Source organism: Chelonia mydas, chromosome 7 (assembly GCF_015237465.2).
Source record: "Chelonia mydas isolate rCheMyd1 chromosome 7, rCheMyd1.pri.v2, whole genome shotgun sequence".
Lineage (NCBI taxonomy): Eukaryota > Metazoa > Chordata > Testudines > Cheloniidae > Chelonia > Chelonia mydas.
Genome location: NC_057853.1, coordinates 30,334,782 through 30,359,874, shown reverse-complemented (window position 1 = coordinate 30,359,874; position 25,093 = coordinate 30,334,782). Strand labels below are relative to the sequence as shown.

At 51.0% G+C, this 25,093-nt stretch overlaps 1 protein-coding gene across 5 annotated transcripts in view; it reads right to left on the bottom strand.

Annotated features, from left to right (window-relative positions):
- Positions 1 to 25,093, bottom strand: part of MACROD1 (mono-ADP ribosylhydrolase 1) — a 184,083-nt gene that overhangs the window by 156,941 nt on the left and 2,049 nt on the right. For 4 of the 5 annotated variants that reach the window (XM_037905034.2, XM_037905031.1, XM_043551515.1 and 1 more), the window contains exons 2-3: positions 20,739 to 20,840; positions 20,220 to 20,339 (exon numbers count right to left, since the gene is read on the bottom strand). In XM_037905034.2, coding sequence (XP_037760962.1) covers positions 20,220 to 20,339; positions 20,739 to 20,840 — 222 coding nt within the window. The remainder of the gene's footprint in view (positions 1 to 20,219; positions 20,340 to 20,738; positions 20,841 to 25,093) is intronic. The other variant, XM_037905033.1, reaches the window with a different exon arrangement.

The following is a 25,093-nucleotide window of genomic DNA, read 5'->3' as shown; positions in this document are numbered from 1 at the left end:
GTATGATTTGCAGCAGTGCACACTCCAATGTAAAAAGTAACTTGCACCAGTGCTAGTCCCTCGTGCAGACAAGTTGTACTGTTGTGAACAGACTTGCATAGTTTAAGGCCCTAAGGCAGATTTGTCACTCCAGTGTAGAAAGTGACTCACCCATTTGAAACAAAGGAGTTTTGCACCAGCACACTCTTTGACACTAGTGCAATGGTCCTGCCAAAGGGGTTGCCACAATACAGATACAGATACAGCAGCACAAACATCCCCCACATCTCATGATTTTTAAGACAATCTCAGGATTTTTCATGGTGTCTGAATGCTTCAGGCTGATGATGCCGGGAGGGTTGGATAAAAGAGCATGGAAGACCGGGAGCTGAGGTAGCAGCATGATTGAGGAACTCTGACTGAGCTAGCCAGCGAGATTGCAGCTGTATTTAAGTATCCCTTTGGATCAAAGGCAACTGAGTGTGAAGGTAAAAGACTAAGCCACTTCTTTCTGCAGAGGAAGGAACAGCAGGACTCCAGCTCCTTTATCTCGCAGTTCGGTGTCTCTCCCAGCACCCCCTGCAGCCCCCTTTGGTCTGGAAAAGCATCCCCGTGAAAGACACAAAGCCCTGACAAAGGGTGGTAATGATAACTGGCATTTCATTTTTTACAGGGAGTATTTTGCACAGAGAAGCAGGAGGGGCAGAGAGCAGAGCACAGTAGGAAATAGGCAGCACTTGGCAATGCTGAGCTGCAGCGCTGGGTAACACACACACTGAAAGGGCCCATGGGACTGGGAGGGAGTGCGGTTGCCCCAAAAGGGTACATGCACATGCACAAGCTTTGTTTTCACTGCAATCTAACCCGGACATGGGTGCTCAGAAGTCTCTCTCCCTCTCTCTCTCTCTCAACAAAATCGGATACATCCACACACGCATGCACACATACCAAATGTGATTCAGAGACGGTGTGGCCAGACAGGACCCTGTGATTATCCTGTCTGACCTCCTGCACAGCACAGAGAATGTCACCAACTGATTCCTGCCTCCAACCCATAGCTGGTGCTGAGCTACAGCACATCGTTTAGAGAGCTATCCAATTGTGACCTGAAGAACGCAAGTGACGAAGAATCCATCCTGTCCCTAGCTGCTCCAATGGTTAATTCTCCTCCCTTTGAAAAATGAGTGCCTTATATTTCCAGGCTGAATTTGTCTAGCTTTGGCTCCCAGCTGTTTGTTCTCGCTTTGCCTTTGTCTGCTAGATTAAAGAGCCCTGTGCTCTCAGAAATATCCTCCCCATGTAGGTGCATCTAGACTGTGTGATCGAGCCGCCTTCTCTCCAGTCTGTGAAAAGGACAGACAAATACAGCTCCAAAAGTGCTGCATTAACAAACGCACAAAACTAACACAGCTGACATAGCAAAAATTCCCCCTGGGTAAAGCTTAACAGGCTTCCTCTGGGGGCTCCCGACCCCCACCCTTTGCCACGCGCCAACTGAACCCAGCATGGCTTCATCTGGCACTCTGCCTGCCTGCCATGTGCTAAATGTTCCCAGATTGCAGCTGATGATGGGACAAGCCTGCAAACTGCCTGTTTAACCTTTTGCAATCTCCCTTTCTAAGACAGTGGAAGCGGGAAGCGAAATAATGCAATCGGCTACACAGCTGATAAGAGAGTCATTAGCAACAGGAGTATCACACATCTTATCTCCACATCACAGTAGGAGATAGAAGCAGATCAGCGATATGAGGAAGGGTGTAAGGTTACCACCATTTGTGCTATAGGAGAACTTACAGGCCCCACAATGAGATCAGGGCCCCATTGTGCCATGTGCTGCACAGACCCCAACTGCAATCAGGGCCACATTGTGCCAGGCACTGCATACACCCCGACCGAGATCAGGGCCCCATTGTGCCAGGCGCTGCACAGACCCACCGAGATCAGGGCTCCCATATGCTTGGTTATGGTCTGTGCAGCATCCAGCACAATGAGGGCCCCCGTTACCATTTGGCATCTGTACAGAGCTCAACACAACTGGGGCTCTGATCTTGGTTGAATGACCTTGTGCAAGTCTCATCTGCCTGTCGTGCCTCAGTTTCCCTATCTGTAAAACAGGGATAACGATACCAACCTCCTTCATAAAATGCCTTGAGATCTACGATGAAAAGCACTAGCTAACACTGTGTGTTGTTCTTATTAATTATTATTATCCAACATTCTCATTTGCTTGGAAAATCTGTTCCGGATTGTGGGTGTTGAGCAGGGCTAGTTGTAATGTTCCTGTCAAAAACATTTCTCAGTTGAAAACAACCTTTTTTCACCCCACAGAATGAATGCTTGTTTCCAGTCAGTTTCATCCAGAATTTTTTCCTTAATTTTTTCTGCTCAATACCCTAAGTTTTTCCAGAAAAGTGAGGGAGAGAGGAGAAGTACTTCCCCCCAAAATCCATTTTTGGTTGGAGGGAAAAAACTAAAGTTTTTTTGCAGGAAATTGGGGGGGGGGAGGGAAACATTTTAATATTTCCCCTGAAAAACAATTAGCATTTGGGTCTAGCTCTGGCATGAAACTTGTTTGCAAAATGGGGGGTGGGGGGGAGGGGAATCCTCTGTGCCTCAGTTTCCCCATCTGCATGAAGGGTATAATGATTCTTGGGTTGCTGGGATGAACATATTGTTGTGCTGAAATGTGCTAACAGGTGCCATGGAGGGGGTCATGAATCTGCAGACAATCACAGATCCTGTTAAAGCCTGTGGCTGTGCCAAGCACTCTCAGAAGGAGTGTGGGCTCAATGAAAGGAGCAATTGAGCATCTTTACGTAGTAAAACCAACTGCAGACAATGGAGGTGACCGCCAAGGACTGGGAGGCATGGCAGGTCAGAGATAAACCCTGTGGGCTGAGCGGTTTCCCTGGATGCAGATGCAAGTGCTAGGAGATCGGTTGCAGGCTGTGTGTGTGGGAGACAGGTAGCCAGGGGAAGCAGTTGTAAGTGGGACCCTGAGGGGGAGCAGAGAGACAGCGATTCTTGGGCACAGAGCCTGCTGGAGGGGCAGATGTGGGGATTTTAGAGCAAGGAACCAGTCTGCTGTTGGTTAGTTCTGCTGCATTCAGGGTAAGACGACTTGTAAATAAACAAGATTCCAGGCAGATTAGACCTGACTCATACGGCTGCTTTTCCATCCATGCCCAGGTGCCCCCATCTATACCCAAACAAGGTGCCCCCATCTATACCCAAACAAGGCCCTGAACACTGGCTAAGTGCTCGGGCAACAGTATAAGTAGCTGGGAAGCATCCACCTGGGGACCCTATAAGGATTCTCATGTCCCATCAAGGATCCCACATGTAAACCATCCCCCTAATATCTAGAGCAGGGATTCTCAAACTTCATTGCACCGTGACCCCCTTCTAACAACAAAAATTACTACATGACCCCAGGAGCGGGGACCAAAGCCTGAGCCCACCCACTCGAGCTCCACTGCCCCAGTGGGAAGGATGGGATCAAAGCCAAAGCTCCAGGGCTTCAGCCCCAAGTGGGGGAGCCTGTAACCTGAAGCCCTTGGGATTTGGCCCTGAGCGGTGGGGCTCGGGCTTCGCCCCCCAGCCCCAGCAAATCTAACGCCAGTCCTGGCAACCCCATTAAAACAGGGTCACAACTCACTTTGGGGTCCCGACCCACAGTTTGAGAACTGCTGACCTAGAGACCAGCTCCATGCCCTTACGCTGCAAACCAAGCATCCTCATGCTCATGTCAGGGCCTCGTTAGCACCAGGGCCCCAGATATGGCAGCTACAAGCCTGTTGCAAAACCCTTTGTCAAGCATGCTTTGAGGGCGTTAAGCAGAAGCATGTGTGACAAGCGGTTAATGTTGCTTGAACTTCCCTTGGCAACTTTCCCCAAATGCTGTCGGAGCAATGAGCAGTGCCAGCCAACACATGGAAGTGTATTTAAACAGCTGCTTTCGACCACAGCCAGTCAGGTGGCTCAGAGACCAAATAACACTGCGCGGGGCTCAAGCCTTGATAAGCAGCTAGAGGGAGCTGTCTCACAGCTGGTGTAAATCATAGAATGTGTAAGTTTGGGGCCCCATTGTACCGGACGCTGCACAGACCCTGACCAAGTTTGAGACCCCCAATCTTTGTTAGGGTTACCTTGCAAACCACACACCACTTCAAGGAGACAGCCCCAGAGCAGGCTGCAATTGGAGTGCACACAGACACAGGGATTAGGGGCACACACAGGGGCAATTCAGGCAGGAGAGAATCCAAGATGCAGCTGCAATTTTAATAAACCCCAATCGATGCACAGGGCAGCAAAAGGGTTCCTTTCCCCTGGGTTCTTTTCATGCCCGTTCCACTTGAGATACCAGGCAGCAGCCGCCTTCACATCTCAAGCACCCCCGGAAACAGTGGGGGTCCTTTGTAGCAGGGCAGTCATGCCACACAGATCTCCCCTCCGCTCTTTTATAAGTCGTCTGTGGAATGTGAAAGGTCATCAGGTGATGAGTTTTAATTAAAACAGCTTTAAAGTGAGGTGACAGCTGCGTTTTGCAAGTGCATATGCTGGGGGGGGGGGGGGGTGCACCTTTGGTCACAGTTAATCCTTGGGATGCAAAGACTAAACTAAAACGGGTGCGTGGGTAGCCAGATTCGGTGAGAGTTAATCTTTGTGTTCTTGTGTACTGCATGCTAAACTGCATCTACATACTCTTCACCAGCCTGCCTTCAGACCCGGATTGTCAGGGCATGTACAGTTCCCAGTGCGATAGGGCCCTGGTCTCATCTAGGTCTGTGCATCACCCAGCTTGATGGGGGCCGCAGTCTCAGTCAGGGTCTGTTCAGCACCTGACACAGGGGGCCCTGATCTCATCCAGAATCTCAGTCTTTTTCATAATACAAACAGCAACAATCACACGTGCACCACAGACACTGACCAGTCCTTTCCTCCTTATAGGTAGGAGCAGATGGGCCTGCATTTGGATAGCAACCTGCCATCTCTAGGGCTGTCGATCCAGCCCCTGAATGCCCCCTGGGGAGAGGTTAAGGGGGAGGTGGAATTCCCAGCTGCAGGATAATTGCAGTGTCTGGTAACGAGTGAAGGGCACTGCCATAGAAAGTAAGCCAGCTCAGCCTTGCAATTTAGGCTCCAGATCACAAATGCTCTGCTACATGACGGTGAAAGGCACCAGGGACGGGTGTATGACTCACGTTTTTATTGCATGGCCCTGATCAAGCGCTAATTAGGAAGAGCCGAGAAGGGGAGGAGGCGCATCCCAGCACTGCGCTGCTGGGGCTGAAGTGGGATGGGGATTTGAGGTTGAAAGGAAGCTACCCAGCTCTGAAGCTGTCTCAGCATAGTGGTATGGTCACAGCCAGTGAGTTACTTTCCCCAAAAGGGGCAGCTGCAATCAGGAGCCAGAGGAAGGAGTGAAACAAGGAGCTAAACACACACAAGAGCCATGATCTTGGTCACGTTCTATGCAGCATCCAGCTCAACAGAGGGGCCCTGATCTCAGTTGGAGTCGGCACAGCACCCAGGACAAGGTGGGAGGAGGGGATCTCAATCTCATTTGGGGTCTGCACAGTGCCCGGTGCAACAGAGGCCCCATTCACAGTCAGACTCCGAGTAATGCCTGGTACAATGCGGGGGTAGGGGGGCGCGCTGATGTAGGCCATGGTCTGTGCAGCACCCAGCCCAGTGGGGGGCCACATTCTCAGTCAGGTTCTGGGCAGCCCCTGGTACAACTGGCGATCTCAGTTGGGGTCCTCTAGTCGCTCCCATAACACACATAATAAACCCATAATAAACCCACTCTGTTAGCAGGGTTCTTCTACAGAGCACGATTTCCCTGGCAGCTCCTAAACTGAGGGTTGAGCTGATGAGCAGTTCCCGTCAATTCTAAGCCATTTGCTTGGCAGCTACTCAGAAGCGTCTCACTCCCGGCGAACCCTCGGAAAAGAGGGAATCGCAGCTTAATGCCGGCGAAATCCTGAATGTGCAATACAGCCTGACAGCTATAATCAAGACAGGGACAAACAGGCTCTGACAGGGAATTGTCTGGCTCTCACGCTCCTGGCTTCCTGGCAAGATGGCTTCAGCCCGTCGCTACTTTGATGGGGATTCTTCTGGCCAGGAGCAGGGGAACAGAGAGGAGGTGTGAAAGAGACAAAGCTGCTCTCACACCTGAGGCCTCTTTCCTGGAGGGAGGTGAAAGGAACCCCATTGATTCCCTTACAACGCTGGTGGAGGATGCCCTGCTTGGCCACAAGTGTCTTGTGGTGTGGTTAGAGCAGGGAGGGGCTGGGGGTCAGGACGCCTGGGTTCCATTCCTGGCTCTGGTATGGGAGGGGGTCCAGTAAGTTAGAGAAAAGTGGAGCTACATTGCAGGACTCTTGTGGTCTGTTTCTGGGAGTGAGGTCTAGGGGATTAGATCAAGGAGGGAATGGAATGGAAATTTGAATCCTGAAGTCCTAGCCCTAGCTCTGCAAGGGGAGTGGGATCTTGGGATTAGAGCAGTGGGCTCAAGGGAGGGAGGAGAACTCCTGGGCTCTAGTCCCATCTCCACCTCTGTCCCCACCCCCACTCTCCAGGTCTTTCTTTGCCTTGTGGTTCTGCACATGTAGTACCCAGCGCATATCCATGATAGGCCATTTGCAGCCTGCAGACAGCCAGCTAATACAAATACATTTGAGAAGAACGTTAACATGCAGCGTGTGCTTTCAGGGCAGCGGCAGAATCCATGATCAGCGAGACTGCGCCGTAGCAGTGGGTGAAAAGCACCAAGCTGATGAGATAACCGTCATTAATATTCTTACAGGCCAGACAGCTGCCCAGCCTGGAGGAAGTGGGAGGGGGGGACAAGCGTGTGAGGGCAAGTTCACTAGGGCTGAGCACAGGACTGGGCTGGGCTTTCAGGGCAAACTTCTACCATCAAAACTCATTACAGATTTTAATTAACTGTAGGTAGTTCTCTGTGTTCTATAGATCGGGGCCAGGGAAACTGAGGCACAGAGCTTCAGGGACTGCCCAAATGTCCTCGACAAGAGAGGCTCTTGCCCTGCATCTCAGGGAGTCAGTTCAGAGCTGCTGGCTTAAAGCAACGTATTATAGTCGCCTGATTTTTGACAAATTCAGATAACAGGCTTCTCAAGGAAGGTCAGAGTAAAGGATTGAGGCCAGCGATCATCTTGTTCTGTGTTTGTAAAGCACCTATCACTACAGGGGGCCTGGTCCATCACTGCAATATAAATAATAATAATGGGCCTTTCTGGCTTTAAAATCTAGGACCAATGGGGGTGGCTCACATCGCCAGTGCACTGGCCAAAGGAGCAGCAGCCTCCAGGGCAGCAGAGCACGAGGCAGAGGCAGTCACTGACCCCAGAACTACTGAAGCCAAACCAGCGTTTTAACCCTACAGCCAGCCCTAGTCTCCCCGAAACCTCTGCCCCTCCTAGCCAGTTCCACCTTGCAATTAATCTCTGCCACAGAAGGGCTGCAGTTAGCAACCCCACTGCCCTAACATGGAAAAACAATTTGATAGCAGGGCTGAGGGGAAATAAATATTTAAAGATGTATTTTGATCAGTGGAGGGGTCCAGGAACCACTTGCTCTGATCCCTGATGAGGCAGTGATTCAAGCCAACTGTTAGCACCACAAATTATGCAAGCCTTGGCTGTATCAGGTGAGGGATTTCCAGTGGAGAAAGGGAAGTATTAATGGCATTGGACAAGGCATTGGGAAGAGCTCAGCGGGAACACCGTGTGCAGTTTTGATCCCCCACGTTCAGGAACAAGGGATCCAAACTGGCCCGGTGCAGAGAAGGGCTCTCAGGCTGATCAGGGGAGAGGAGAACTGATCTTAGGAGAGGCGACTGAGCGAGCTCGGCCTGTTTAGCCTGGCCAGGCGAAAGCTGAGAGAGGATCTGGTTGTGTCTATAAGGGGGGGGGAAGGGCCTGGGGAGGGAGAAGGGCTACTGAAGCTAAAGGACAATGTTGGCACAAGAACAAATGGGGATAAACTGGCCAGGAATCAATTGAGGCTGCAGATGAGAATGTGTCTACCCATCAGAGGAGGGAGTTCGGGAGCAGCCTCCCCATAGGAGCAGTGGGGTGAAGCAGCCCAGCCAGTTTGAAGATGGAGCTGGATAAATTGGAGATTAAACGTCAGGGCTTGCCTGCAGTAGCAGGGACTGGACATGCTGATGAGGAGGCCCCTATGGGTTAGCTTTGTGATCACTTCCACAGCTGCAAGCGGTTCCCTGCCATGAGCACTGCTCACTGGGAAGCAGACACTGCGATGGGGGCGGGGAAAGGCAGGGATCTGGAATGGCACCAAGGTACGTGGCTGGCACCTGAGCGCATCCCCACAGTTAGAGACAACATGCAGCACTGCATTCCGGGCTGCACTCCTCGGAGAGCTGGACAAGGCAAAGGAGGGGTAAGGGGGGAGCGTGAAGGAGGAAGAGGTTGGCATCAGAGGAGAGGAGGAGGAAGGGGAGCCGTGGGGAAGGGCACAGAGGAGGCTGGTGGTAGGGGAAGGGGATTTGGGTGCAGTGAGTCCAGGTGTGCTTTTAAAAGCAACAAATTTCAGTCCTCAGAAAGATGCACATGGAAAAGTACATATAGAATCACAAGGCCACTTCGCACAAGCGGCTCAGCAGCAACTGCACCAGAAAATCCTATTAATCCCTCGCTCTCTATAGCACTTTTACTCAGTAAATCTCACCGCAATTTTCAAAGGAGGTCAGTATCATTATCCCCAGTCTACATCTGGGGAAACTGAAGCACTGAGCAGGGCAGTGACTTGCCCAAGGTCACCCAGCAGCAGAGCCAGGTATAGAACCCAGGTCTCCCGAGTCCCAGTCCAGTGTTCTATCAAAGTGTGCGTATATTTATAGCCGTCCAACAGGTAAGGCAGGCACCAGAGTGGGGTCTGTTCTCAGCTCTGCCATTGACCGCAGCCATTACTTTCCTGGTGCCTCTGTTTTCCATCCCACCTTTTGTGTAGTGAGATGTTCAGCTCATCAGGGCAGGGACTTTTTGTCACCAGGTAGCTAACCTGGACCTCAATCTCAGGCAGGGTTTGTGAAGCACCTGGCACACAGTGGGGGCCTTGATCTTGGTCAGGGTCTGTGCAGCAACCACCACAATAAAACCCAGGTGTCCTGACTCCCAGCCCTTCTCTGTTCTTCCCCCACACCAGGGCACCAGGACACAGGATATGACAAATTCCTGTAGGCCCAGAATAACGAACCTCCACAAAACCACTGCAACAGGATCCAGGATCATTCTGATTGGCTGAGGACAATTTAGGGCGATGATGCAACATTCAATGGCTGCAGGTTTCTTCCAGGGGTACAGCAGGGGCACACAAATTGCAAAATATTGCAGGCCTATTGTTCTGATGTCTGCCTAGCTCCCAGAATGCCAAGGCCAAGCAGTGAGTGTGCACAGCACCCTGTGTGGTAAATCAATTGCCATGCACGCTTAGCTGGGGATATGCTACAAGCACACACAGCATATTCAGTATGAGTCCAGCATAAAACTGTATTTAAATGGGCAGATCCCATATTCCATGCATTCCCCAGCATGCAATCACCCAGTCATGAAATCCGTGAGCACGTAAGCCAAGCTCTGGGGTACACCACTGGTGAGGGAAGCGTGCGTGGAGGGGGGGATTCAATTCTGGTTGTGCTACCTGCCTTGCTTACACTTTTTTGCACAAGAGCCTTTGAACGGCAATCTAGCCACCAAGCGGTCATATGATCCTGGAGCCAACGGACGGCGTGCGTGAGAGGGCGCATCATGACCCGGCAGCTTTGGGACCTTGGCTCGATTTGCACATTGGTGTAGCAGATCACAGTGAGGGAAGCTAGAGACGAAAGCTCTGTTGTTTTATTCACAAAGCCAGAGAGCCGCTTAAATGATTTTGTGTAATAAAAAGGGAGATAAAAGCTGTCCATTAAACTGAATGCTGGAGCCTGACTTAAGCTATCAGTCCAGCACTTTATAATGTCTCTTTCAATGCAACCCAGTGAGTTTCTGAATCAGGAATTGCTCCAAGGAGACAGGCGGGGAGAGTCTATAAAAAGAAGGACACTCACGAGCTGGGTTAACAGTAGCTGCTGGGCGTGAATGCGGGCTAGTTAAACAAGAATCAGTCACCCCAGGAGAAGAAACTGCTCCGGAGAACTCCTCAAATGTATGGACTGGCTCGGGTGAGCGATGGCTCAGATCTATGAGGAACAGCAGCAGCTCTAAGCTAGTGGATAAGGCACTGTGCTAGGAGTCAGGAGCCCGGGAATGCACTCATTTTCACAACCCCACTGTAAGACAGCGCAGTGCTGTTATCCCCATTGTACAAGTGGGGAAACTGAGGCAGCGATGTGCCAGGGACCAGATTTTTAAAGCTACGCAGGCACCTAACTCATTGGAGTTGAGACTCACCCAAGGGAGTCTGTGACAGAGCAGGGAATTGAACCCAAATTCCAGGCTACCGTCCTAATCCCTGGGCTACCTTTCCTCTGCTTCCGCCTTTGTAGTATGACAGACCCTGGGGCTCTCAGAAATCTCCTCCCCTGTGCAGGCCCCAGGGTGATTACTCAGGCGCTAGCCCATGCTGAGCCCTGCACTGCAGCTTCACGGCACCGGTACCTGAGCTAGCCAGATTAAAGTGAGCTCAGGTATGTCTAAACAAGCTAGAATCCCACCCTGTGATTGCAGTGTAGACGGTCCCCTCGGTCGCCAGCTCTTTGGGGCAGGGACCATCTTATTATTCTGTCTGTGCAGCAACTAGCACAACAGCGTCTTGACCCATGACTGGTCAAATAAGACCACTCAAATAACAAAGCCACCTCTGAGTCTGCTCCTCAGCAGTACTGCTCCTCACTTGCCTCAGTCTTCCCATCTGTAGCATTGGCATCTGCCTTTACAAAGGGGTCCCGAGGTGTCATTAGCTGTGTATAAAGGAAAGGCTGACAGGAGCAGAGTAGCAGGGGCTCTGTCAGTGCAGCACCAGGGTTATTAGTTACTGGGGCGAGTAAGTCCCTTTGCCCTAGTTACGGTCTCTTTATTCTGTGTCTGTACAGCGCTTAGCCCACTGGGAGCCTGGTCTCTGACTGGGGCTCCTGGGTGATACCACACCACTATTCAATAATAGTGATGCCTAAGGTCAAGTCGAGACCCCAGCTGCCACTCTAAGCACTGCACTATTCTTCCTCTCACTTCCATACTGTCCCACCAAATCCCACTGCAGCACGATGATGAAATCTGCAACACACTAAGCAGCCTGCACAGAGGCTGGATCTTCCCCGAGGTCTGTGCAGCTGCCCCCACTGCCACTGGCTCTAACGCCGTGATGCTGGAGCTCTGCCTTGGCCTTAGAGCTTTGGGAAAGTTTTTAACCACATTCTTTTTGCGGGGGGGAATGCAGGTGCAGCCACCCCACAACGTCCCGCAAAGTCGTGTCGCTTTCACAGAGCTGCTGGGGCAGGAAAACAAAAGAAAAAAAATTCTGAAAAACCCCCCAGAAAGTTTCCCATTTTTGGGTTGAAATGACTTTTTGTTTCAAAACGTCCTTTAATTTGAAAACCCCTGTCACAGCCATCGGAAAACCAACGCTATCACAATCAAAACAAGTCTTCTAACTTTTCCATTGACTGAAAGTTCAGTTGGACCCAAAACAATTCTTTTTTTACCCAATTTTCCAGAATTTCCAGAAAACCGCAAAAAATCCATTCTTCACCCTGGTAAGCAGCCTCCACCCAGACTGGATCTTCCCCCAAAACGGTGCAATTTCCCTTGCCGACGTGTTCTGTAAAGCCCCGAAGTTGGAGCTCCGCCCAGGCACTATCCCCGCATCTCTGGTGACTGATTTGCCCAAGGGATGGCAAACAGCAGAGAGCGACAGAGTTGAAGTGACAGATAAAGCAATTTACACTGACACTTCAGCATTGCAATATCTGCTTAGAGTTTGTCTCCTGCTCTTCGCAGTCCCATAGCCATTGTATTAGAAGACAGTGATTCATAACTGAAGGGACTTGGCACTGGCTCGATCTATCCAGAGAGAGCTAGAATGTGGAAGGACCATCACCTGCCTAACAGAACCAGAGCAAGACTAGGGCAGTTGCTCTTCAGCCTAATTCTATAGCTAGGGAACCAGAGAAAAGGTCCTTGATCTATCTATCCTATGGTACTTTTATGGCCCCCCTCACCATGGCATCTGGCACTTCACAATCTTTAATGCAGGGTTTCTCAGTTCATGGGTTATGACCCAAAACTGGGTTACCAGAATGCATCCAAGGGTCACAGGGCTGGCTGGGCTCAGCTTCCCATACTGGCCACTGCAACCTCCAGGATCGCAACACTGCTCAGGTTTGGCCCTCTGGCATGATGACACGGAGCCACCTCGGACAAATTTGAGTGAGTGGTGCTGCAACCCTTTGTGCCAGGTTGCAAAGCCATTCACACAAATTTGGCCTGGCCAGCCCCGTCATCATGCCAGAGGGGTGGCTGGGCTGAACCTGGGCAGCACTGCCATCCCAACAATCACAATGCCTGCAGCAATAAGCCGAGTCCTGCAGCCTCATGGGACAGGAACCGAGAGGGAGCAGCTGGTGTCATGTCCTCTGGTAAGTACCAGCCCCCCAATGTACCTGTGACCCTAGGAACACCCCAAAACTGGTTGGCAAAGGACTCCCTGGTACATAAGAGTAAATCTCAGTTGGCCTGACCAGTTTAACACACTACACACACTGTTGTCATGATATTGATCCAAAAGGTGTCATGCAAGGTACCTGGTAACATGCTGGTCCCAGAAGTCATTGTGTGGTGTATGTACAGGGTGTGCACTAGGAGTTATAAACATGTGCTGGAAATGTGTTTGCCAAGCAATGCCCAGTCTGCCCTAGACAAAGGATCGTGTATTTGCTTGTCTGACCAGTCTGGTCGTCAGGCAGAAACAACGAAGGACCATTTACAGAAGGTAAATAAAGGCATCAAGCGGGGGAGAAGACAGCATGGCTTCTACACCCCAGCAGGAGAGAGCAGCTTTTTCTGACCTTCCCTGTCAAAGACTACATTTCAAAGGTTTAGCAGACTATAAAAGGAGGGGGAAGAGAGCCCCTAATTTATCCTTCACCTGGGGAGGCAAAGAACCCAAGCAGTCCGAGCTCTATGAGAGGTCCTAGATATAAAACTGGGCAGCCATGCTGGAGGAACGACTAGAGAGAAAAACTTCTTTGAATACAGGTCTCTAGTTTGTTCAGTTAGACTGACACCTTAGACAAGTTTCTTACTTCTGTATGTTTGTAACCATTCCTCAGTCTTTAGTCCTTATACTCGCTATCACTTAAACCGGGGTCCTTTTGTTAATTAAACTTGTTTTACTTGTACTACAAACTAACTCAGTGCTTTGACAGAAGGGGAGGGTTTGTAAACCTCCATAAGTTAATAAGCGGTTGCAGACTGTCTCTGTAGAGGAGCAGTGGACCTGATAAGGTTTTGTGGGTGGTGCAGTAAGGGGGGCTGAGTGCTGCAGGGAAAGACGGCTCTGTGGCACTCAGGAGGTCACTGATTGTTACCTGCTAGGCGAGCTTTGGGCTAGCCGAACCCTAAAGAGCTTGCTGGCAAGGCAGCCAGGTTGTGTCAGGGAGCTGTCACACAGCTAAGCAAAGCTCTCACTTGCTGAGCCTGATAGGAATAACACAGTGGCTCACAGCTCTGGAACCCCACCAAAGTGTCTGCAGATCCTTCCCCACTACACCCCCAGCCCTTTCTGTCCCCACCCCCACAGTACCCCCCAGAACCCCATGTTCCCCCACACTTTTACCCTGTGCACCCCATGGGCCATGTGTGTGGGCCATGTGGTTTTTGGGAGCTGTCGGCTCCCACCACCCTCTCCTGGGCTCCAGAGCCTTCCCCCAGCCCTTCGCTGCCCTCCAGTTCCTTCCCCAGCCGCTCCCCCCACCCCCAACCCCTTCCTCATTACACCACCTGGCCCCACAAACTCTCCACTTCATCTCCAGGCCCCCAAATCCTCCCTGCCCCTTACCTTCTGTCCCCCATGAGCAGTGTGGTTTTTTGGGGTGTCTCAGTTTTTTGTCCCTTCCCCCCAATTGCCAGTGGGGCACGTGCCAATGGTTCACCTCTGGCTGGAGCATCTGGAATTTCAGCTCTGAGCCTCCCCTCCCCCAGTGGATCCCTACATGGTCTCAGACATCTAGAGAGGTCTCTGGGTCACAACAGGCCACCACAGTTTACAGATGGGGCCTGAACCCAAACAGGCAGAGAACCCCACTGCTATCATGTAGTTATCCTCACAAGCTGCCTGTAAGCAGGGCAGTGTTCTCATCCCCAGGGAACACTGGGCACAGACAGAAACACCGACTTGCCCAAAGTCACGCAGGCCTGTGAAAGAGCAGGGGCTTGACCCAGCTCTCCCAAGGTTGTCAGAGGTTACTAATTCCCAAGATGCAAAGCAGTACAGTCCAGACAGACACGCTGGGTCGGATAGCTCAGGATTCCTGGGTTCTGATGTGGGCAAGTCCCTTCCTCATCAGTGGCTCAGTTTTCCTCTCCCTTTATCTATTTAGCCGGTGCGCTCTGTTACCTGCTAGGCGAGCTTTGGGCTAGCCGAGCCCTAAAGAGTTTGCTGGCAAGGCAGCCAGGCTGTGTCAGGGAGCTGCCACACTCTGTGTCTGTGCAGCGCCTGGCACATGGGGGCCCCCCCCCGCAATCTCAAATTGAACCCAGGTGCCTTGAATCCTGGCCCAGAGCTTTAGCTACAAGGCCAGCCTGTCTGTCAAGAGTCTAAGCAGTTAGTGGGGTCTACAGGAATCAAGCCAAATCTCTATGTGCTCAAATATTCATTTAGGAGCCTAATGTTAGCAACCCATGTCTGAATATTATGTGCCCAGATTCTGTATGATGAGTGGCCATAATCATGTCTCATTTCATTATTATCTTAACTACAGAGGGCAACTAGTGATCAGAACACAGGACTCCTGGGTTCTATTCGCAGCTTTACCATTGATTTGCTGTATGGTCTTGGGTGAGTCACTTTCCCTGTCTGTGCACCATGTTTTCCATTTGTAAATGGAAATGGGATACTTTGCTGATATCCATACTGTTCTTTGAGATCAAACTTTGCAGTCCTCTTACGTCTTCATAGGGTCCTCAGGCCAGATCCCTGGCTAGTGTAAATTGGCCACCGCTCACTGGAATGAGCGGGGCCAGGTCCCCAGCTGCTGTAAATTGGCCATCACTTTATTGTCACCAACGGAGCTGTGTCAGTGTACACCACGCAAGGACATCCCCTGCCCGGTCCTGTTCCATAGAATGAACTGGAACCCCTTCGATTTTCAACCAAGGAGCCATGCCCGCCCAGCTTGGTGCTGCAAGCCTCCAGGAGAACAACGTCCTGGCAGGAACGCTCCATTCCATGCAGGAAAAGCCCGGACCAGTCCCCTCTCCCCAGGAGCAGTGACCTACAAAGGAGTGTGTTGTGCCCCTAGGCGCGGAAACGAACCCCCCCATGCACACACACCCTATTAGTACAGATGAACTACTAGCTTAAATGCATTTCCCTTGCTGCTGTGCAATGCTGATCAGGCAATTACTCATGGCTAATGATGATTATCAGGTCACATAGAATTTAATGGACAGGTATTATATTCCTGCTTGTGACTTTACATATGAATTAACCACATATGGGTTTCATGAGGCACAGAAGCAGGATTTATGAAGCACTGACAAAGCCTCTTGTTAGTTAAGACTTTTATTCTTCTAATAAACAGGTTGATTTATTGGGGCAGAAATTAATAAGCAGCACATTGGAAGGCTGAGACGTTGGCGCCCTCTGCTGCCCAGCGGATCGGGGGGGGGGGGGACATTTCAATGAAGAGTCAGCTGTGTCAATCTTAGACATATTACTTGTTATATCTAGCAGGGTAGGGTCAAGTGAGATCAGGGGCCCAACTGTGCTGCACAGACAGAGACAGGTCTAAATACAAAGTCACGCCAATATAACCAGAGATGTGACTGTACACCAAGTTAGCGACTCCAATGCAACGTTGCATGTGGATGCCCTTACATCCATTTAAACCTGGCTTATATCGATTTAACCTCAGATCAGTCAATTTACAGGCAAAAAATAAACCGATTAAGCCGTTTTAAGTAGATACAAATATCCACAGGGGTTGCACTGGCTTAACTAACTCCATTCCACCATGGATTTAAGTCACTGGTGCAAATTCTATATGGAGCAAAGCCCAAAAGAGCCAAATCAGACAAAGGGAAGGAGGGGAAATCTGGGCTCTGTTCCCAGCTCTGCCACTGGCCTTGGGTAACCCCTTCCCCCTCACACTGTATCTATCTCCCCACCCGCCCTCGTCTAGTCAGAACTTGAGCTCTTTAGGGCAGGGACTGTCTCTCACTGAGTGTCATGCGGCTCTGCACAAACCGGGGCCCTAACTTTGGTCAGGGTCTCTGCAGCACCCAGCATGACGGGGTTTCAGTTATTTCCTGCTGACCAAATTATCATCTTGCCTTCAGTGTTTTCTCCAAATCTGCTGTCGCAGTCTCCACTACTTCATTACCACCTCTGTCTTCCCGTTTCCAGCCAAGAGTCCGAGGCTGCATTTAAGAAATGGCTCTGCTAGTCCCTGAAGCACTCAGCCACAGCAATGTCTCATTCCTTGCAATCCTAGAGAGTGCTCCTGCTCCCCAAACACCTGCTCATTCACCCTCAGCCACTCTGAGCATGGCTTGGCCACTGCTCTTCCCGTGCCTGCAGACTGGCCCCTTCTCACATCCATTCCTAACCCTCCTGCCATAGGCATATTCATGGCTTGTTACGCTCATTGCATCACCGCCTCTTGGTGTGCCCCCCACAGCACCCCAGGTTCTGCTACAAATACGAGCCCCCTCCACTAGCACCAAAGTGAGTGGGAGGGAAATTTTCCCATCAAAACATAATTTCAACCAGAAATGTCTGTATGTCAAAAAAAACCACACACCTTTTTTTAAAGGGACAAAAATTAATTTGCGACCTCCTAGTTGAACTGTGGGTCTGTACAGCACCCAGCACAACAGGGACCTCGTGATTTCAGGCAGGGCTTGTAGCTACCCAGTACGAAATAGCCCTCCAATGACTTTGAACCTTCAGGGCTTGCTAGAGCAACTGGAAATGGGGACACTTCTGTTCCCCGTCACAAAACACAAGAGCCAGAGGATCGCCACTACAATGGGGGGTGGCCAATTCTAAACTGATCAAAGGAAATACTTTGTTCACTTGACGCATTATTAGCCAGCAGAACTCTCTTCCACTGGATGCTGTTGAAATCAAAAAAACTTAGCAAGATCCAAAGAAGGGCTGGGCATTTATATGACTAACGAGAATGTCCAGAGCTAGAACAGTGGATTCATAGATTGTAAGACCAGAAAGGCCCACTGCAGTTGTCTAGTCTGACCTCCAGTATAACACAGGCCCCATAGGACAGCCCTGAATTAATTCCTGGTTGAACCAGAGTAGATCTTTTAGTAAAACAGCCAATCTTGATTTAAAACACAGCCAGTAATGGAGAATCCACCACTCCCCGTGGGAAGTTGTTCCAGTGGTTAACAGCCCTCACTGATACAAATCTATGCCTTATTTTCTAGTCAAAATTTATCTCGCTTCATCTTCCAGCCATTGGATCTTATTGGACCTTTGTCTCCTAGATTGAGGAGACCTTTACCATCAAATTTCTCTTCCCCACATAGGTTCCTATAGATTGTAACCAAGTCACACCTTAACCTTCAGTAAGCTAAACAGACAGAGCTCCTGGAGTATTGCACTATAAGGCACTGTTTCCAATCCTTTAATCATTCTCAGGGCTCTTCTCTGAACCCAGTCCAACCTAGTAACATCACCTGGAATTGTGGACCCCAGAATCTGACAGTTTTTCACTACTTGTCATATAAGTGCCAAAGACAGAATAACAGAACCTCCCTCACAAAGATTTTGCATGGGAGCTAAACCCTCAGGATTCAGGGCTTAAGCTGATCTCTAGTAGGGGGTTAGGATCAGGCATTCATGGAAAACAGGTTACCCCACATCTGCCCACCATGGGGCTCTCACGACTTCCTCTGAAGCATCTTGTACTGGCCACTGTCAGAGGTTGGATATAGGAATGGATGGACCAGTCTGGTAATTCCCATGGTGGAGACAGTTCTCAGAAAGCAGCCAGCTCTAAGCAGAGCCCTTTCCCCACAAGCACCCACCATGATGAACACACACAGGGAACATATGGCTAGAGTTTATCTCCCTGCAGCTTGAGGGCCGTGTGCTGACTGGGTTGACAGGTCCTTAGCTGGATGTCAGAGACAAATTGCACTGGAGTCATCTCTCACAGGGGACTCTGGGATGAATTGCTTACAGAATGAAGAGTCTGTGCTGAGGAAGGGGGGATCCTGGGGAAGGCTCCATCGTTCAGTTCTGGCACACACCGGATTGGAGACCACAGGGGAAGAAGGTGAATCAGAATCTGACACTGTCTCATCTTTCAGTGATGTCATTTGGATATAGCATCACACACACACGCACTCCCCAGCTGCACTCCCATTGTTCGCACAGAGTTCCTGGTCACAGAATGCTTTGCAGAAAAGGAATGGGATAAAGTGCCTTTCCCCTCTAGGGGCCACCAGCTCCAATCTGGCCCCTGATCAGAGGGAGGGCAAGTGGCTGGCTCAGGGGATAGGAAATGGGACACGGGGCCTTTCCCCTCAAGGGGGGCATTTGCTCCAATCCAGCCCCAGAGCAAGGGAGTGGAAAGGAACAGAACACGGGGCCTCTCATCTCCAAGGCGTCAGCTCCATGATCACACTTGCCAACTCATGGGATGATGCACGAGTCTCGGCTTCCAATTTAAACAAAGAAAGATTCAAGCCAAAAAGCTGGAAAATGTGACCTTGAGTGTAACCGCTGCAACGCCTGCCCGAGCCTGCAGAGACCCTGAGCCAAGCGCACTGAGAAGGGGCAGCTGCCCCTAGGATAACACATGCAGCAACACCTGCCTGAGTCTGCAGAGAGCCTGAGCCAATCACTCAGCGGGGGGAGCTGCCCTGAGTAACTGACAACTACACTCACCTGAGTCTGGCCGACAGCCTGGGCTGCAGGGAGTGATGTCTCACTGGTTCATTTAACCCTGAAGACGCTGGACAGGAGAGCCTGCCCCAAACCTGGCTCAGCTTTTGTACAACAGAGGGGTATTCAGTTGTATCAGAACAGTCACAGAATCCAGATAGCACCCAACCCACCCACCCCTCGAGTTTGGTTCAGCCCATTTCTCAATGGGTGGCAGGGTTGGGTTCTAGAGCTGCCCAAAGCTCAGGGAGGGCTAGTTGCACCAAGCCCCATTTCCAGCAACATTATGACCCCCACCCCAAGCCAAGTTCACAGAGGGACAGCAGCAAAAACAGGGCCAGTGCCACATGAAACACACCTCCCCCAATTCAGTCAGACACACCCCAGCTTCACTAATGGGGAAGGGGAGTTTTGCTCTGAACAAAGGTTTAAACACACCCTTCCCCCAGACAGACAGTAATGAGCCCCAACCACCTCACAGAGACCACTCACTAAGGAGCTAGGAGACACACAGCCCATGGACACACATTTATAGCAGCTACTGATGGAAATAGATCAAGCCACCCTGCACAGCCAACCAAAATCCTATACACGCACCATGATCTATGGGCAGTCAAATAACCAACCCTATAGAACATCTGGAAAAGGGCTAGACCCTACACACATACCATTTCTTTAGGGGGACGATCGACAGACCCTATAGCACATCTAGGATGGGGTTAAGTCCTACACAACCAATGGGTTCTGAACTGTGCAGAAGTGACACATGCTACATGTTCTCTCAGCAGACAGGAGCCCCACCCTCCAGAACAGACAGGCCAGAGCCAAATGGGACCCAGCCAGCAGCTCTTGGGGGCAGCCCAGCACCCTACCCCACAGAAACTCCCTCTCCCGGCTCAGAGCACAGCCTGATGGGCAGCTGGCGCTCCTGCCAGTCCCAGACATGGATGGGAGCATGTTTTCTCCCACCCAACCCTCTTTTGCCATATGTTCACCCTGGGGTTCGAGCCACCCTGTGACCTGAAGCATCCACCCCAACCAGCAACATGCAGAGAGGGGGAGCTGCTGGTGCAACATGAGCAGGGGATCCAGTCAGCAGAGGGGATCTGTAACCGACTCACCAGCATTGACAATTGCATCCATCTCCAGTTTGGTGATGTCCCGGCGGACAAGCGAGATCTTCTCGTTCAGGTGATTGTCCTTGGGGAACTTGGTCTCCTCGGGCTGCTTCAGTCGGGCGCCTAGAGACAAGGGTCCAAGGTCAGCGGTCTCCACACCCTACAGGAAACAAGTCCAGCCATACCCTGCTTCACCCATCGTGCCACCAGAACCAGGATTATGGGATAGAAAGGGCAGGGCTGTACCATGCTCCAAAGCATGATTGCCCTTGATCGATCAGAAGCGAGAGGGAGAGCAGATCCCAGAATAGGGGAGCCCCCCACCCCACAGTTCACACTGGGTTTTAATATCCACATGGCTATGCTGGGAGACCACTGAAGTGCCCCTCAATCCCAACCCACAGTCCCCTGTTATCCCAACCCTGGGCTCCCCCACCACAGCTCTGTCAGTGCCCCTCAACCCCAACCCACAATGAAAATCTACTATGCACTAATAAAGGATTTTAAAACCCCCAGCCTCACTTTTAGCCATTTTTTTCCAGGTGTCGATGTCCTTCAGTGTGACAAAGTCCTTGGTGTAGTAATGCTCCCGTCTTTGCTTCTGATTCAGACCTTTCAGGTACGCTGCAGGGGAGGGACAAGGCCCACTGAAGTGTTACTAGGGTAACGAGAATCAGGTGCCCCTATAATCACCCCCAGCACTTCTGAAGTGCTTCTCGTACATGCCAACCCAAGGGAGCAAAACCATGAGTCAGACCCCCTCCCCCCAACCAGGAGATTTTGTTTTAAATAGTGTATTGTGGTGTTTGAACTCCCACAGCCTATGTCCAGTGTGTGTGCGCGGGGGCAGGCGGAGACAATTAGTGCTGCCCACTCTCCCGCTTTATTGGGTGAGGTGACTTTGGCTCCTGCTGCAGGAGCTCTCCCCCCTCCCCCACCACCCATCTGCCCAACCCCTGGCCAGCGATCAGTTCTGGCCCCCCCCACCACCTCCAAGTCAAAACTGTCCCCCCAGTCCACCCATCACTTCTGCCCCCTCAGCTTCATCCCTCACCCCCAGTCCCCCTTCATGCCACCTTATACCCCACGCCCCCATCCCCCTCCCTCCATTTGTTCTGTCTCCAACCCAGCCCCACCTCTGCATCTCCTGGGCTCTTCACCCCGCTCTCCCTGGCCTAGCTGGAGTGGGGTCCCCCTCCCCCTTCAGGCTGGGGGAGCAGTGCCAGGGGCTCATCCCCCTCACACACCCCATCCCCTTGCTCCCAAGGGAAGCCGTTAGCCACCCCCAGCTCACGGCTCCCCCTCCCCTGCAGCAAGCATGGCTTCCAGGTTGCTGAGAGCGCTTCCAACAACCGCGCCGATTGGCTGCTCACCCCAGGAGGCGGGCCCGTTGGGCAGGCAGCCACTCAGAGCGGGTTTCCCCAGACAATGCAGTCTGCCCTGCCCCTAGCCCAGCTGAAACCCTATCACTGCGACAACGCTGTGAGAGCTGTGCAGGGGAGGGGCCTTGCTTGAGGAGGCCCCACAGAGCAGGGTGGACCCAGGCACTGGTGTGATGCACTCTGAGCCTGGAGCACTCCGAGTGACACAGCCCTGCCTGCCTGGCTGGGGGAGCATCACACCACACCACACCCTGCCAACACCCACCTGCAGAACCTGAGGCCGGGATCCTTTGCGAAAGATGGGTGCGCTGCACCAGGGAGGGGAAATCAGCCCCTGCAACAGGCGCCCTTGGACCGGTCTAGGGTTACCACCTTTGAAATGCACAAAAACCAGCACGCCACCCCACACGCACAAGGCAAGTCCGCAGCAACCACAACGCAACTCCGCAACCACCACCCCCTGCAATAGTCACTTATAGTATCGAGAGAGAAAACACAGATAGACCAGATTGGTAACATTTTCTTACTTAAACTGCGGAAGTAGGAACACTGCAACATCTTTAGCTCAACACAGAAACTGTTAACATTAGATATCCCTGTATATTGTGATAATAATGCAAATCTTCAGACCCACGTAAAAAAAACCCAGCAGATTACATTATTTTTCTGGCAACTGGCAAATCCATAAAAAAAACCTGGCCAGGTTGGTCAAATATCAGCCAGATGGTAACCCTAGGTAGGTCCCCAGCTCACCTCCACTGAGCTCAGACCTAACTCTACCGCAAAGGTGTGGGCTCCAGCAGGAAGCCCAGGGGGCGGGCGGGGGAGGGAATCTCTGGCCTGTGCTATGCAGGAGGGCGGGCTGCCCAGCTAACAGTCTCTTCCAGCCCCAGGATCCATAACAGACAGCCCTCAGCTCATACAAAGACATCTCTAGGATGACAATACTTTGGCTGCAGCTTGTATGTTTTCTAAGCAATAATAAGTAAAGGTAATTTTTGAGGTTATCGTCACAACCATTCAGCGGAGCTGGGAAATGAACCCAGCAGTCCTACCAGCTGGCTCCCCTTGCTCCAACCATTAGACCCCACTCCCCTCCCAGTGATGCAGGTAAAACCCAGCAGTCCTAATTCGCAGCTCCCCCTGTTCTAACCCAATAGACACCCACTGCCTTCCAGAGCTCCAATCCCATTTTATCAAAGGAATTTAAACCGGGTTCTCCTGCACTACCTCGTGGGTGAACACCAATGCAGCAGCCACCTTTGGAAAAGTACGGCACCTGCTCTCCAAAAGAGGCTGTGGCACTCATGTATATCAGGGCATTAGAATAGTCTCTGTATTATTCATCACTTTCTGTATAACACAGGCCAGAGAATTTCACCCAGCTCCCCCTCTATTGAGCCCAATGCCTTGTGTTTGACTAAAGCACCTGGCCCGCTGGATTTGGAGACATCAAGAGATGGAGAATCCACCACTCCCCTTGGGAATTGTTCCTATGGTTAATCACCCACACTGTTAATTGAAACGGGTCTGGCTTCAGCTTCCAGCCACAGGTTCTTGTTCAACCTTTCTCTGCCAGGCTAAAGAGCCCTCCAGCATCCAGTACTTTCCCCCTGCGAAGGCCTATAATCAGGTCACCTCTCCATCTTCTTTTTGAGCAGCTGACCAGACTGAACTCCCCAGGTCTCTCACTCTGTGGCATCTTCTCCCACCCTCAAATCATTTTTGTGGATCTTTTCTGCACCCTCTCCAAATTTTCAACATTGGTTTTGAAATGTGGCCGCCGCAACTGGATGAACCAGTCCAGCCTGGGTCTCGCCAGGACTGTATTCAGAGGTAAACTCACCTCTCTACTCCAACTCACTACTTCCCTCTTCATACATGTCAGGATCACACCGGCCCTTTTTATCCCAGCATGACACTGGGAGCTCATCCTGAGTTGTTTGGCCACTATGCCCCCCAAATCCTTTTCAGAGTCACCACTTTCCAGGATACAGTCCCCCGCTTCTGTAGGGACGGCCTGCAAGCCTTGTTCCCAGATACATGATCTGACGTTTGGCTGCACTAAACCACACTTTGTTGGAATGGGCCCATCTTACCAAGCAATGTGGATTGCTGTGCAGGACTGTCCTCACCATCCCACTCCAAAAATCTTTGAGTCATCCATCAATTTTAGCAGCAGTGATTTTATATTTACTTCCAGGGCATTGATGTAACTGTGGACTAGCATCAGGCCTAGTACTGATCCCTACAGAACTTCACTAGGCATGCCCTATAAGGCAGATGCCATCCCACACGCCTCCTTGTGGCCAGGTACAGCACTACAGACACACCCTGCCTTAATTTCCCCAACTGGGTCATTAGGAGGCTTGGCAAGGCTTTTGAAGGTCTCATTTAACAACAGAAACTTCTACAGAAACACAAGACCGTCACCCAGGCTTCTTAGCAGGGAGGCAGATTCTATCTATGTTTATCATCCTGGGCCCTTTAGCCAAGAGGCACTCAGCCACCATTCCTTCCCTGGAGCCAGAGCCCTCCATCCGACTGCTGCTCTTCTCCAGGCAGCACAGATCCTAGTAGACTGGGCCTCCTGCAGCTATCTAGGCTCCTCCTTAAGTTCCTTTCCCTGGGAGTTGTCCTCCTCTGTACCACTGGAACGCCTGTCCTTGGGAGCCTCCTCTTCCTAACAGCACCCTCCTCCAACTGAGCTCTGCGGCCCTTAATCTGGTCCAGGTGCCCATTAGCCAATTCACTGCCAAGCAGCCATCTAGGCAGTTTGGCACAATGGGCTCATTCCCCTTAAAGAAGCCCATCACGGGAGGGAGGGCCCTGCCCCAGGCTCCCCTTAAAGGGCCATCCACCCTGAGACACATCTCCATTCAATGGGGATTCACCATTAACAACTACTTTTTGAGATCTGTCAGTTAACTAGTTCTTAATCCAGGTAACAGGTGCTCCACTGATATTATATAGTGCTTATTATTGTTGTGCAGCATGAAGTCAAATGCCTTACATAAGTCTCAATGTATTGCATCTACACAGTTACCTTTATCAACAACCTTGCAATCTCCTCAGAGAGAGAAATCAGGTTTGTTTGACAAGACCTATTTCCTATCAAACTGATATTAATTATAGGCCCATCCTTTTGTTCTATATCAACTGACTCCCATATTAGTTTTTCCATTATTTTGCCTGGGACTGATGTCAGGCTAACCAGCCTACAGTTACCCGAGTCATCCCACTCACCCTTTCTGAAGGCTGGTATAACATTAGCACTCTTCCAGTCTTCTGAAATGTCCCCAGTATTCCAAGATTTATTAAAAATTATCATCAAACAAGCCAGAGATCTCCTCAGACAGCTCTTTTAGGACTCTCAGGTGCAAGTTATCTGGACTGGCTGATTTAAAAATATTTATCCCTCATAGATGTGTTTTAACTTCCTCCTTAGTTAATAATGGACTGAAAAGTACTTCTCACATGAGGATGGTTACACGT